Source organism: Kryptolebias marmoratus, linkage group LG3 (assembly GCF_001649575.2).
Source record: "Kryptolebias marmoratus isolate JLee-2015 linkage group LG3, ASM164957v2, whole genome shotgun sequence".
Taxonomy (NCBI): Eukaryota; Metazoa; Chordata; class Actinopteri; order Cyprinodontiformes; family Rivulidae; genus Kryptolebias; species Kryptolebias marmoratus.
The window spans coordinates 9,683,382-9,697,637 of record NC_051432.1 but is presented as its reverse complement, the minus strand read 5'-3'; the positions used below and the strand labels follow the sequence as shown (position 1 = coordinate 9,697,637).

The following is a 14,256-nucleotide window of genomic DNA, read 5'->3' as shown; positions in this document are numbered from 1 at the left end:
TTGCAAAGTGCATGTGTAGTTTTGTGCATTTTTCAAATTGTGATTTTATTCTGGCTGGAATAAAATTGGGTTAAAGTAAAGTTTGGTTTGATTTGAAGGCATTTTCTTTAAAAGACACTACAGAGAAGTCACCTTAGAAAATAATGATGCGTTTGTTTGTTTGTTTTTTACTCTATGGGCATTTTTTTGCAAAACCTTTCCAAACTCGATGCCTATCAGAGGTTAAGCATTAGAAATATGCGAAAAATGTATTCAGAGCAGGTCAATCTAATGGCTAAATCTGCAGCAGCATTGCGTGGTTTTATTCATTGTGTGGGTGTGTGCTACTTCTTCTAAATCAAACAGGATGTAACTGACAGGACTAATGCAGACTGCTTCATTTACATAAACTACACGTGTTACAAAATCAGTGACATGACTTTATTATTTTTCTTTATTTTTATTTCTATGTGATCAGATCTGATTTAATGTCTGAGGGCAGGTAAGCAGCTGGGGTAAATGAGTGCACAGAAATCCTAGCGCAGTTTGCCAACTTCACTGCGTCTTTTCCGTAGTTATGAAACTTTCCAGCGCACGTTTTGTAACAGAGACGTTCCGACCAATCACGGGACGAGCTCGCCGGTCACATGACCGTAGTTTTTTTATGTAAGGAGCGGAGTATCTTGTCTGTGGGGGGGAAATCCTTTTCACTATAGTACTAATAAAGACCACGGCGGCCAGCGAAATGTATAAACACGCTGACAGGCGGAAAGACAAATGTAAATAGCACTTCTCGAGCACTTCAATGCCGCTAAAACCGCAGCCGGAGGAGAGAAGCGCCTTCTTCATCGGCGCTGACGGGGACAATAATGCCTCTGAGGAAGAGGAGGAGGGCCACCGTGAAGTTATACTTCGGAAAGGGAACGCGCTCGCGTCTGAAGACTGTCTGAAGGAGGCCATTGACTGGTTTTCCGCGGCTGTTCGGTACGGACCCGTGCGTCCGGAGCAGCTGAGCACTTTGGTTGAATGTATCCTCCGTAACTTCAGGAGGAAAGCGGCAGGGCCGGATGCCTGTGCGGGCCGGAGCGCAGCCGCCGCCGCCGCCGCCGCCGCCTCCTCCGCGGGGTTCGACTGCCCAGGCTGCCGCGGCTTCCTGGGCTGGCCCGTCACCGTGGCCTGCGGACACTCGTACTGCAAACGGTGCGTGCGTCGGCGGCTCGTCGCCTCGTGCAAGCTGTGCGGCGAGGCTGTGAGCGGCAGGGAGAAAGCCAACGTGACCCTGTGCGGACTCCTAGAAAAGTGGTTCCCCGACGAGCTGGGCAGGTCGAACGCGTCGCGCGAAGTGGAGTCGCTGTGCAGGAGAAAACTCTACGGAGAAGCCGTGTCGCTGGCGAGCGACGTCCTCCGCTCAGGTGAGTGTTGTTATGGCATGCTTGTGGAAAGAGGTGTGTCTGCTGCTCGCTCGCTAGCTGCTGCCACATTATCTGGCGATAAATAGTGTAATATATCCGAGTGTGCTTGTGTGACAGCTTCTGTTATCGGGCTGCCCGGAGGGAAAAGGTTTAGTGACAATTGTTTTGACTGAAATGTGCCTGTGTAAGCCTCCTGCTTGGATAACACAGAAGTCTGCATGGCCTTGCTTACGAAATTCAACCCTCTGCGCATGCGCAGTTGGAGAAAGTTGCATAAGTCAGGTCGTGACACACAGAGGGGCCAGTTTTATAACTTGTCAAACAGGGAGGAGGCCTTTCTTTATTTTGTAATTGTTCCAGCTGTTATGAAGCACGGTTTCATAAAGGCTTTTACTGGAAGAACATCTACACCGCCCAGTTATGGTCCTTAGTGTTACAGACGCGAAGCATGGCAGCGAATAGGCTTTTTATGCAATAAATAGAGAGCAAACCAAGCCTCTTTTGTGACACTATTTAACTGTAAACATCTGAGTGATGCATGGAGGGGGTCAGAGGAAAGCACAGGTGAAGGGAAATAGACACTTATAAGTAAAACCTCGTGAAATAATACGACTGCTTAATACTTAAGCAGGTTTAGTTGGCTCTGAGCAGGTCATTTTTATTAAGACTAAAACATGCTATGACTGCTAGTCGTAGTGCATTTCAGGCAAGGCACTGCACCAAAACAAGAGAATAAATATTACTATATTATAATGCTGCACAATATTGCAAAAACTTGCAATGTGCCATAATATTGTTTATTATAACAGTGATGATATCAGTTGCAGTAAACCCATATTTTCCTCACTCCTCACTTTCTCTTCTGTCGTAACTATCATCTACACCACCAAGTGTGGGCATCAAGGTTAGTAATAGTCCTTTTGGATTGATCAAACATAATATAAAGACCTATGTGTTATTGCAGTCCTTTGCAATATTGATTTTGCACTCACAGATACTGCAGTGACGCTAAACTTGGGGTGTGTGTGCAGCTTCAACATGCTCAGGTGTTCTTCCTTAACAGCCTTAATAACCTCCAGTTATGTAGGAATAACCATCTCTTTTCTTTTTACCACTGCTGGGCTTGCAGTTGCTTTATAGTCTGGCATAAGGTCTGTGTCATAGCATTGACCCATCAGGTGATAATATATCATACAATATAATATCTAGTCTTTCTGTTAACCTCTGTGACCCCCAAACACCAGCAGAAGGATGTTATCAGGGTGTTTGGTTACACACACACACACACGTCTGCGTAAGAAGGACGTCAGTGACTTTAAAAAGGATTTGTCAAGTAGTTGACTTTTTAAGGTCAGACAGGTTCAGCTATTTGTCGTTGCCAATATGAAATTAGGTTTAGTTTTATTTTACTATTATGAGGCTTCACCTTCAGATTTGGGACACTGTTTTAAAGCTCTGGGAGTGTTTTAGTGACATGTGAATCATCAACGGGTAAACTGAGTAAAAATCTGATTATGCAAGGCTGTAAATGTTTTTAGTGCCAGGCAGCCCTAACGTGCTTCAGAGCTGATCTGGGATGTCTAACTGTGCACTTGTCTGCATTTACGTGACCTGCCTGCTTTTGCTCCTCACGATATTTAGCAAAGTAAACCCAGGTCGAGTGTTGGCTGGCTTCGACAAACTCAGCGTCCTCTTTCGAAACGATGAGGCACAGCATCATTTGTTTCTGCGTTACGCTTCTCTCAGGGACTCGGGCAGAAAAGCTAATAAACTGTAAATCGAAGGCCTCGTAAGCAGCACCTGTTTATCATGATCTGGGGAAAAGAAAAGGAAGACCGTCTCCTGGTGCTGGGTTGAAGTAGCAGAGTCTGTCGTCTGTTTGTCCTTTTTCTTATGTGTCAGCCCACGCTGATTCCAACAACCTGAGAGCAGGACAGACTCCTCCACTCACTTCTGAGTGCCCCGCTGACCTCATTACGTCCAGTCAAAGTCGGCCCCGTTTACCCTGACATCTGACAAACACGTGTTCAATAAGCGTGTCCCCAATGTGTCTCGGTTATACACAGCAATGGGATGGATTTGAGTGCAACATGTTGAAAAATTACACCACGGTCCATGAAAAAAGTTCATTAAACGTGAACGGAATGTAGATTGGCTACATCTAATGTCTGAAATCACCCATCAGTCTGCAGAACAAGTTGTGATTTTTTTTTTTTTTTATTATCATTAAATGAAAACCAGTCTGTCTTAGAAAAACGATGGTACCTCCATAAGAAGAATAAAAACAAATGATTTCCCTTTTCCACCACTTTTGGGTTTTGAGCCTCACAAGGTTTGAGACTTATCTGATGTTTTTATTTTTAAGCAAATCATAAACTGAGTACAGAAATGAAAGAGCCCACTGATCTCTTGCTGCTCTATTAAAGGCTTATGTAATATATTTATCTTTTACTTTGTTCACAGAGAAGTCAATGGCACAGTTAATATAACATTTTGGGTCATGGTGTGATTAGGTAATGACTCGCATGAAGCATTTAAAGTAAATAATATCACTGTGCAACTAAAAAGTACTGCAGGCTTACCAGTCAGAAGGAAAACTAAACACGCAATTTCATGCCAACGTGTCTATTAAGGTATTAGATGAGTCATATTAACCAACATGAGCATCATTTGTAACCGTTTCTCTCCACTGGATAAAGGATTCTCTGTTAGATATTAAAAATGATGAATGTTTCCTTTTTTTTCTTTTCTTGTTGCAGATCCACATTTGACCGAGGCTCGGTTGTCTCGAGCCGAAGCGTACACGGCTCTGAAACAGTACGGGCTCGCTTTGGAGGACGCCGAATTTTGCTCCAGGTCCAGCTGCTCTGCTGAAGTAGGTCACTCAGTGCCAAAACGGCAAATCTTTTACCCCCTTTGGTTAATGTCAAAAACCAAATGATTAGTAACCTTTTACTACTGCATCACGTTTTTAAGACAAAGACTCAAAATTGGCAAAACACAGAACGGGACAAACTTCAAATTAGCCATCACTAAATTGTCACTGCAGATCTTGGATTATCCAGACAATCTTCAAAGTGTTGTATTTCTTTGTCATGGTATAAAAATTGGTTTTTAAAAGGGTTTATTTAGTAGTGAGTTTTGTGTGTTTTTCCTATGCGACTAACACATTAAACGTGGATTGTGTGTGTGTGTTTCTGTTTCAGACTCTGTTCAGGAAAGCGACGGTGCTGCACGAGATGGGTCAGGTGGACGAGTCCCTCCAAGTCTTCCTTCACTGTCTGACTGTTGATGAAGACTTCCCTGGTGCTAAAAGACAAGTGGAAAAGGTTGGAGAGTTTAATTTATTAATTTATTTTTGTTTTTGGTTTCTGGTTGCGTGGAAAAGAACATATCAGGCTGTTGTTTCGCTAAAGTGGTCACTTCAGTTTTGGTCAGTTGCAGGATGACGGAGTGAGCCAGAGTTCACTGCAGGCCAACCGAGAGGGGGGGGCTTCTTAACATTTAAACATCATCTCTTCACGGAGTCAAGTTACATGAGTCATCTCTGAGGAGTCGACCGCACTCAGCGTCAGTTGTTTACAACACTGACTTCACTGACTACGTTACTTTGACTTTATAAGCGTCCTGATAAAAGCATCTCCTTCAAAACACACGGCTGACCCAGTTTTTAAGCTTTCCAAACTAGAATCTAGTCACTTTTGTCGACTGTATTATTTTTTTTGGAGCAGTTTCAAACAACACTATTATCTCGGACTCGTTATTACGTGGAGGCTGTTTTTGGCAGGAGTAGAACTGGTTATTAAATCTTGCACCGGACTGATAATGAGGAGACAGAAACGTCTGACCCATGGGGCCAAAAGTTCAGCTCGGTCGAGACATAACTAAGTGAACTGAAGTTTGGAAATCTACACCAAAGAGACTCAGACTGTGAAATAAATGAGGAAATAAACAAAAAATAAGTTATGTTTGTGTAATAAATTTATGTAGAATTTAAACAACTGTCTAAAACAAAATAAAATAACAGACTTTTACTGCTGACGCTTTAGTGAAGGCAAAGATGTTGTTTTTTTATTATGGTTGATGAAGACTGGATGCTCCTGAGGCTAATTGATTCAGGCTCTTAGCAAGTCTTTCTGCAAAATAGGCTGGATAAAATGACCTTTTAACTGTCTGTGTGAGACAGAGGATGTTTGACCTGTGCTGTAAATATATTTAAACCAGTTTCTACCTCTTCTCTGATCACCTCTCATGGAATTACATAAGCTGCTAGTGGGTCAGGTCCTGTGACTCCGTCTTTAATGACATTAGTACCACTTAACGACAGAACAGAGACAGCATTGTGGTTATATTCAGCAAGTGACACACATTTGACTCGTGCACTTTCAGCAAAACACAAATCTTCCTTTGACCATCAGGAGCACGATGAGTACAGCTTGTTTCGGGGTTTCTGCACAGCCTTCGAAAAGGATGAATTTAGCATTTTCTCATGTATGTTTGAAAACAAGGAAGTTAGACTATATAAAAGCAATTTTATTATCAGACACTTTTTACCATTTTATGTTCTTCAGTTTTTAATGCAAAAGCTTGTCTTTGCATCTTCGAATCATCAATATGTCTGTTTTCTTTTTTTTTTTTGGTCGTTGTCAACATATTTTCTCCGATCTGGAAGAAGTCCCCTCTCGGACTAGTCATCTGTTCAGCAGCAGTATGGCGTCTCTCGCCGCTCATCAGTAGACCATAATGTTACCAACGGTCTCCGCTTTCTGTATACCAAAATATTTCATAAAAACAAAGTCATAGTAATATGCCTTTCTGCCTAAAGCTAGCTCTAACAGATGGCAGAGCAGCAGAATGATGCTGAATATTTACTTAGAAATGAGCTGAAACTGGAGCAAAACCCCACAAACGTAAATTACAAATATCACATGACAGTGACTGCACGCTGGTGTTGATTTTTTTTTTTCTTCCAGCCAACGTATCAACTTCAGCAACTTGATATGAATCCAGTGCCAAGAATAAACTTCCATGACATCAGTACTCCACTGTCTGACTCATTAGGCTCATATTTGCTTTGTGTGACCCCAACCTCCGACATGATGAGTTGATTATCTTTTACAGATCTTGTGCGACCTGCTCTCTCCGGCAGATGAGAACGTCAAAGTCGGTCTGAGGGAAACGACGCAGAACCTGTTGCCTCACTTGCGTACTAAAACTCTTGTGGAAGACGCTCCAGTTCAGCCGGAGAGCCCGGCTCAGAAACCTCACCAACACCAAGTCCGTGCCTCTTCTGCACACCACAGAGACAGCCAGGAGGTATCTGCACAGCCAACAGTGACGCTCTTGTTGCATGTTTTTTTTTTTTTTTTTTAGTTTTTTAGTGCGGTTCCTGCTTTTCGTCTAAAGACTCATATTTTTGTGTCGCACCCCCAGAAATGGTGTGAGAGCTCAGAGCGGCCCGGTCTAAGTCGAGCCCAGTCGCTCCGAATGCACGGCTCTAGTAGCGGTGAAGAGGGGCTAAAGAGAGTTAGCTCGGCTCCTCAACTGGGCGACCAGGACAAGGGGAGTCTGCTGAAGAGGAAGCTGTCTGTGTCAGACATGGAACCTTGTGTTGTGGACAGTGGAAGTAGCAAACATAAAAAACAAGGTGAGTTGTCAAGCTTCTCTTTTCTTTTCTTTTCCACATCTGTCTTTGTAGTCGCATCTTTCAAACGGAGGAAGATTAAACTGTTTCAGCAACACAGGTGGATAAGTTCCTATTGTTAATTTTGACTGACTTCAGGTGCAGCAAAAGGCTCCAAACAACAAACCGCTAAAGCAAAACCCTGCAGAGATATTCCTAAGGACCTGCTGGACCCCAGTGACCTGGAGTGTTCGCTCTGCATGAGGTAAGGACACACTGGTGCGCCCCAAGGACACGTTTACTGCCAGCTCTGCACTGTACCTGTAAATCTTGACTGAACAGCCCGGCGAAGCCAGCCTGAACAGCCAGATGACGATTACGTCTCACTGACCAATACAGATTGTTTTATGAGCCTGTGACTACACCGTGTGGCCACACGTTCTGTAAAAACTGCTTGGAGCGTTGCTTGGACCACACGCCCCAGTGTCCCCTCTGCAAAGAGAGCCTGAAAGAGGTGAGAATGGGATCGTAACGTCTACTCATCCGAGATGCGTTCCTACTTCACGGTGTAACTTGTTGTAACCTTCTACTGCTGTCTCCAGTACCTAGCCTGCAGGAAGTACACGGTGACCGCTGTCTTGGACGCGCTGATCAAACAGCACTTGAGTCAAGAGTATGAAGAGAGGGCTAAAACTCATCTGGAGGAGAACAAAGAGCTATCTGAGTAAGTAGGGTTTTTTTTGTCCATCGCTTCCAGTCTTCAATCTAAAATACTGTATGCAGAAGATTTACAAAGGTTTTAAAGATCTAAATGATCCCTGTAGCATGCCCCTCGAACAAGGATAAAATTTTACTCGCGGTTATAAGAGATTTAACACCTTTTGAACCTTATTTCATTGGCTGTAGTACATCATATCATCACTGTAAAAGCTGGAACACATATAGAACATGCGCAACTAATTATTTTACATCATTCACATGCTGTCTTAAACATATGCAAAATAAACATATTAACAGACATATGCTGAGAAATATATCATATTAAATACTGACACCAACACACTCTTTGCCTCTTCAGAGGGGCTGCCAGTACATAAATAATGTTTACCGTGACTCTGTGTGAAACTGGGCTAGACAGGAAACGCAAGCACAAAATAAACCGGGAGTCAACGATCTCGCTACAGAAACATCAAAATAAAATGCATTCAAGTCTGTTGTAATTAAATAGACCTGTCTTTCTTTTCCTCTGCGCAGCCTGACAAAGAATGTGCCTATTTTTGTGTGTACCATGGCTTACCCCACCGTGCCTTGTCCCCTGCATGTCTTTGAGCCACGTTACCGCCTCATGATTCGCCGCTGCATGGACATAGGCACGCACCAGTTTGGGATGTGTATCAACGACCCTCAGAAAGGGTAAGAATGTCAGCGCACACAGTCGTAATTTTTTTTAGAGGACATCTTGCACTACGACCAGTCGTCATCGAGTTTCTGATAATAAAAGACACAACTTTATTCACGGGTCCAGGTTTGCAGATTACGGCTGCATGCTGATCATCAGGAGCGTCCATTTCCTCCCTGACGGACGATCTGTGGTCGACACCGTCGGAGGAAAACGCTTCCGGGTGTTGTCTCGAGGAATGAAGGATGGTTACAACACAGCAGATATCGAGCACTTGGAGGACAGCAGGGTAAGAGCTACAGTAAGGTTGCTTTTGTTTGGTGTTTTTCAACTTCATCTCTCGCACAAGTTTGATGTAGTTCATGCATCATGAAGTGTTTTCTAAAAACAAACAAACAAAAAAACTGGCATAACTGCAAGCCATTTTCAAATTGCAGTCATTAAGTTCACCCAGTGGAAAAAACTGACCAATCATTTACCTGCCAGGTGGACGACAGAGAAGAACTAGAAAAGCTACAAGAGCTGCACGATGCAGTGTACGAACAGGCCCAAGTCTGGTTCCAAAACTTGAAGATCCACTTCCACAACCAGATTCTGCAGCACTTCGGACCAATGCCAGAGCGGGAAGCTGACATTCAGGTACACGCCCAGTTTGTTTACAGTCAACTAAAGAGAGTCCCCACCCACATGTAGGAACTGGCATGATAATGTTCAGAGCACATTCATAGAGAGCATCACAAATCTCACTGATTCATAATCTGTAACTTATTATATATAAACACATTTCTCTAGAAATATTTAAAAAAATGCCTGCTTACACACTGTCCTATTAGACCTAACTGCATTTCACTAACAGGAATCTGCAACCTTTCCAATCATGAGATCAATTATTGGACCGTTTCTTACTAAATAAAATTGACCCAGACCTGCAAAATGTACCTCATACTTTTTAAAACTGCAAACACTGCATATTTAAACGTATATAGTTATAGTTACATTATGAAATTAAAAATCTGTAATAAACTGTTGACAGGTATTGGTATTTTTACATTAAATTAAAGAGAAAGTTTAAAGCCTTAAAGAAAAATATGAAACATTGATTTGTGTAGACTCCTCTTTAAAGTTTAATCAAATCAAATTTATTTATGTTCACATTTAACAACAACACACGGTTGTTCAAAGTGCTTTAAACGCTGAACTATGCAGGTCTGTCTTCTCTATATTTGTGGAAAACTGGTTTAAGTATCTCACTTTGAAACATTAAAAATGAGGCCCGTTTGTCAGATATATTAATTGTGACCTGAGAAATGTCCTCTCATAAAGAAAGAAACATTCATTCACTTCAAATTTCATTAAACCTTTTTATCAAAGGCGAGCCGTTACTAATAATTCTTGGTGTTATCAGATTGACTTGCCATATATTTCTATCACTGTTGTTCATCTTTAGCCTCATAAATAATTCTTTATAAGATGAACAAAGTGCAAGACTTTAACACTTAATTTAGAGTTCTCCAACATGACTATACTTTCTGTCAAATTGAACTACACAAACAGTATTGGGGGTGTGAGTTGACCAATCCTGACTGACATTTTGAAGGAAGAAGTCAGAAGGGAAGTTAATAGGTCGTTGTTTTGTATTTATTATTATTATTATTATTATTAATAATCACAACTGGTACCTGGAAAAAGCATGTAGGTATTCTGAAGCCTTTATGACTTTGACCCATAAAGCAAAAACACTTTTAGTTCCTAAATGGAATCACTTCATGAAACGTTGCCTGTTGGGAAAACTCCCACTGACACAGATCCAGCCGCCTCGGAGGTTTCAGGAATAGTTTTTTTTTTTTTTAATTTTTTGTGTTCAGCTCTGGCTTGAACTCAGCCAGGAGCACTCCGAGGGATTACAGCTCTTAGGAGAGCTGCCGCTGAGTCTATTGACAATGTGGGCTAAAGAGCTTAATGGGTGCTTCATCAGTTATCTCACAGGTCGCGTTGCGTCACGCCGGTGTCATGCAAAGAATCCCCAGCTCCGCGTTCACGGGCACAATAGGAAACCTAAACGGGGACTGAGGATTTTAATGCCGTTACGTAACAACGCTTGTCACGGCGCAGCCTAGAAAGTCTTTGGCAAAATGAAAAGGAACCCAATAAACTTCATTCACCTCAGATCCACGTTAAGACCATTTCTCTGAGAGAAACGAGGAGCGGTTCTGCCGCAGTCGTGTAAGCCTCGTGCAGATTACTGTAAACGATCATTTCCGAGTTAACTCATTCCAGTGTGGCTGACTGCTTCATTAGATCATCGCTTATGTAGCTTGGAGAGATTGCTTGTGAAGCATACTGAGTAGCTGTGACTCAGGAACAGCCAGAAGCCTGTGGAAAGGCTCGACATGTTTCAGCTAATATGACGCGGAATTAGAGTTCATTTAAAAATCTCTGTTTGTGTACGTTGTTGTGGCTGATTGGTTCGAGACGAAGTCACGGTCGACTGGATTTGATTCCGGCGCTGATAAATCCCAGCAAAGGAGCGAGGAGAGGAGACTATCGCTGCTGTCATCAGAACCAAACTGCTGTTGTGAAAGAGCTGCATTATGACGTTAGTGATTGCAAGCACACGTCGTGCTGTTCTGATAAATTAGGGAAATAAATTTCCAGATAAGTGATACGCACACACCTGCCATGATGACACAGATTATGCATCATATGGTCGCCAGTTTAGGCCTGAATTTAAAAAGTAGCTCACATTTTGAATGTTTAAGTTCACACGTTTTGCAGCTAAAGTGTTTTCCAAGTTCAGGTCACAACAGCAATAATCATGTCCATGTCAGAAGTTCAGAAATCTGTTTAAAGTAATAAATAAATAGTACAGGACAGCAGAGCACGCTCGAAAAGCTACCTTAAAGTGATGACGTTACTTCGAGGACCGTGAGCTTGGGCTCCGAGGGCACCAGCGTCACACAGTGGTCATCCAAGAAGAAGAAAGGGGCAGTTTCAAATTCTGCAGCTCGCAAGTGAGCTCAAATAAGTTATCTTTATTTTTAAAAACAACCAAAGGCCATCAAAATGCTGTCCTATAAAACCATAAAATTAGAAAAAGAAAACACTAATCGTGAAACTGTTATAATCAAGATTGTTCCACAGCTTTAGAACCGCTACAGCAGAACCACAATCTTCCCTTCTGACCAAACTAGAGCATAGAACGTCCAAAAGGAGTTGTTCAGAAGACGTAAGACGTCTAAAACGTCTAGGATTCATGACTGAAATCCCAATAAAGCTGCTCTAACTCACACAGTCCTCCGCTCTGGTTGTCAGAACGAAAAAAGAAAAGCAGCTCATCAAGGCCAAGTGTCGACCGTGGTCCATTCCAAAGCACAGCGTTCTACACGTAGTGGTTCCATTTCAGTAAAACCCTGACTTTATCTAAGGACGACGTCATGTGACGCATCCTCCGCTCAGACGCCGTTACATTTTATCAACGAGTCATCACACAGACCACTGAGACGTGCCTCAGTCTGACTGTACTGCACGCCCACAGCTGACGACAACCAGCTCTTGATGGGGGGGAACTTCCTGGACGTTTCTGCATAAAACAGCAAAGGTTTATCTCTGTGTTTGCAGCAGCCATTCACTGTCAAAGGTTACAACATCTGTTGTTGTAAAATCCACTTTTATACAGCATATTTTGTTACCAGAAAAGGTTTTCCTCTTCCTGAGTGTTGTGCTGCAGCGGGACTAGCCATTGATTGTATCTTTGAAGTTATTCTAATTTCAATATAAAACGTCCCCACTCCGTTCACTTTTCTTTCCAGTGCCTGATGTGGATAGTTTAAGCTGGTGTCTCGGTTCAGAGAAGCTGATGGTGCCTGACCCGTGTGGACACATGCAGTCAGGAGAGTGGTGGGACATTATAGAAATATCTGAGCGGGTTTTGATGCGGCCTCCCCTCTTTTGTCTCCAGGCGACTTCGAACGGTCCAGCTTGCTGCTGGTGGCTGCTGGCCGTCCTGCCCATCGACCCTCGCTACCAGCTCTCCGTTCTCTCCATGCCGAGCCTCAAAGACCGCCTGGTGAAGATCCAGCAGATCCTCACTTACCTGCAAAGCATGCCCAACAACTAGAGCTTCCCCTCAACGAGCATCCTGCCGGGACTTTGGGAAAACACCGTTCAGCACCACACCGACGTCTCGTCTGCTACCAGCTGAAAGCAATATTTCAGAACCCGCAGTTATCGTTCTCTGTCTGAAATACACACAAGATCAGCGTAAATCTGCTAAGATCCTTGAACTGTGGATCCAAAAAAAGAAAAAAAAGAAGAAAACAGAGCTATTGCCAAACCACCTCAGGGACACCATCAGTGACACTTTTTTTTTCTTCTTGCAAAAAACATTTAAGCATTTGCATCTGCTCTCGTTCCTAATGTACCGTAGTTCATCTTCAGCAGAACTTCCTTAATGGTTCTAGGAATGGGGAAAAAAAAAAAGAAGATAGAGGTGGCTTTTGCATTTTGCTGTTTATCCAGCAGTAGATGACAGAGTCTTGTTTCTAACAATTGTTTTCACTAATGTTAGGGTGATTACTTCAGGAGGGTGTGTCCCAGACCTGAAGAGTCACCTGTGTGTGTGTGTGTGTGTGTGTGTGTGTGTGTGTGTGTGTGTGTGTGACAAATTCCTAAATGCTGAAAGTCCAAAACGATGGTTGGAACGTAAGAAGACACTATTATTGCTGGACTTTACAGGTGAGTCGAGGTCCGGTCCGGTTCAGAGGAGCCATCTGGAGGAAAACCTAACTGCAACTGAAGGCTCACGTGTGACAAAAGTATTACTCCTATGAAGTTTTTCGCACAACTTCCATTTGCCACCTCTGCAGAGCGGCAAGAGGCCTCCATGCTCGCAGAACCGCGCCGTCGGATTTTCTTCCTTTTCTTTTCGTTTTACTTTGGATTTGCTTCCAGGTTCTTCAGGAGCATGGTTCCGAGGTTTCATTTGTTTCCACCTCGTTGTTTATTTCAACTCTTCTTCCCGTGACTGCCCCACGGCATTCTCTTTTCTGATTAGCTTCCATTTACTGTACGATTTCACCCGAAATCCTGTGAAAAACGGGACGATTTCACTCAAGAGCATTTCACCCACCGACTCTTCTCTCGTTCAGCTGTTCTTCTGTAGACCAAAAACAGAAAAATTATCTTTTAAAAGGTAAAAAAAAGTCATTTTGATTTTGACTTTCAAGAATACTAAATGGCTTTTTTGCGATATTGCAGAAAGCCGATCCAGTCTCATTAAAAGCTGCTGTCTGCTTGGAGGAGAGAGGAGGGTACCTGCAGTTCTTCTCTCACAGCTGCGTTCGCCTTACATCATTCTGTGTTGTGATTGGTTACCATTCCCCTTTTGTTTTTGCCATAGCATGAATGTTTTTTTTTTTAAATATATGTTTCTCAGTTGAGCTACTAAGTATTAATATCTATTAAAAAAAAGCATAAAAACCTAAGTTGATGATGCTAAATGTGAATCATTTGTACAATGGCTTTTTGGACAAATCCTGCTTTTTTTGTTTGCCGAAATGTTTTAAGTTATAAATTTTCATGAATAAATGCATTTTTTTTCCTTTTTTCCAACGTTAGCATTGGCTTTCTTTTTGTTCTTGCGTATTTAACAGGAGACCAGGAAAATTGAGTAGTTTATTCAAGAAAAGTTGTGTTCACATCTGCAAAGATTAACACAAAGGGAGGGGGGAACAAAAGAAACATGCAGTGGTTCTATGTGACCTCTCACACAGTAAGATGCTGACTGAGAAAGCCGATATTCAGTTTTAGGCTACAGTTCTGAGAAGGAAAAAAAAAAAAAACAA

The 14,256-nt window shown here is 42.6% G+C and overlaps 1 protein-coding gene across 1 annotated transcript; it reads left to right on the top strand.

The window, feature by feature from the left end:
- Positions 1-641: 641 nt before the first annotated feature.
- lonrf1l (LON peptidase N-terminal domain and ring finger 1, like) lies at positions 642-14,023 on the top strand. The gene is made up of 12 exons (XM_017408649.3): positions 642-1,391; positions 4,151-4,266; positions 4,598-4,720; positions 6,513-6,707; positions 6,825-7,038; positions 7,174-7,279; positions 7,414-7,528; positions 7,617-7,738; positions 8,269-8,427; positions 8,540-8,702; positions 8,900-9,052; positions 12,372-14,023. The coding sequence occupies exons 1-12, from the start codon at positions 785-787 to the stop codon at positions 12,528-12,530; spliced, it is 2,232 nt and encodes a 743-aa protein (XP_017264138.1). The 5' UTR covers positions 642-784; the 3' UTR covers positions 12,531-14,023.
- The last annotated feature ends 233 nt before the right edge of the window (positions 14,024-14,256 follow it).

What these genes read in the sequence shown, in the direction of transcription:
- lonrf1l (XM_017408649.3), top strand. Translation starts at nt 785, where the DNA reads ATGCCGCTAAAACCGCAGCCGGAGGAGAGAAGCGCCTTCTTCATCGGC. An exon ending in TAGCAAACATAAAAAACAAG is followed by an intron (nt 7,039 to 7,173) that starts GTGAGTTGTCAA and finishes GACTGACTTCAG; the next exon opens with GTGCAGCAAAAGGCTCCAAA. An exon ending in ATCAACGACCCTCAGAAAGG is followed by an intron (nt 8,428 to 8,539) that starts GTAAGAATGTCA and finishes TCACGGGTCCAG; the next exon opens with GTTTGCAGATTACGGCTGCA.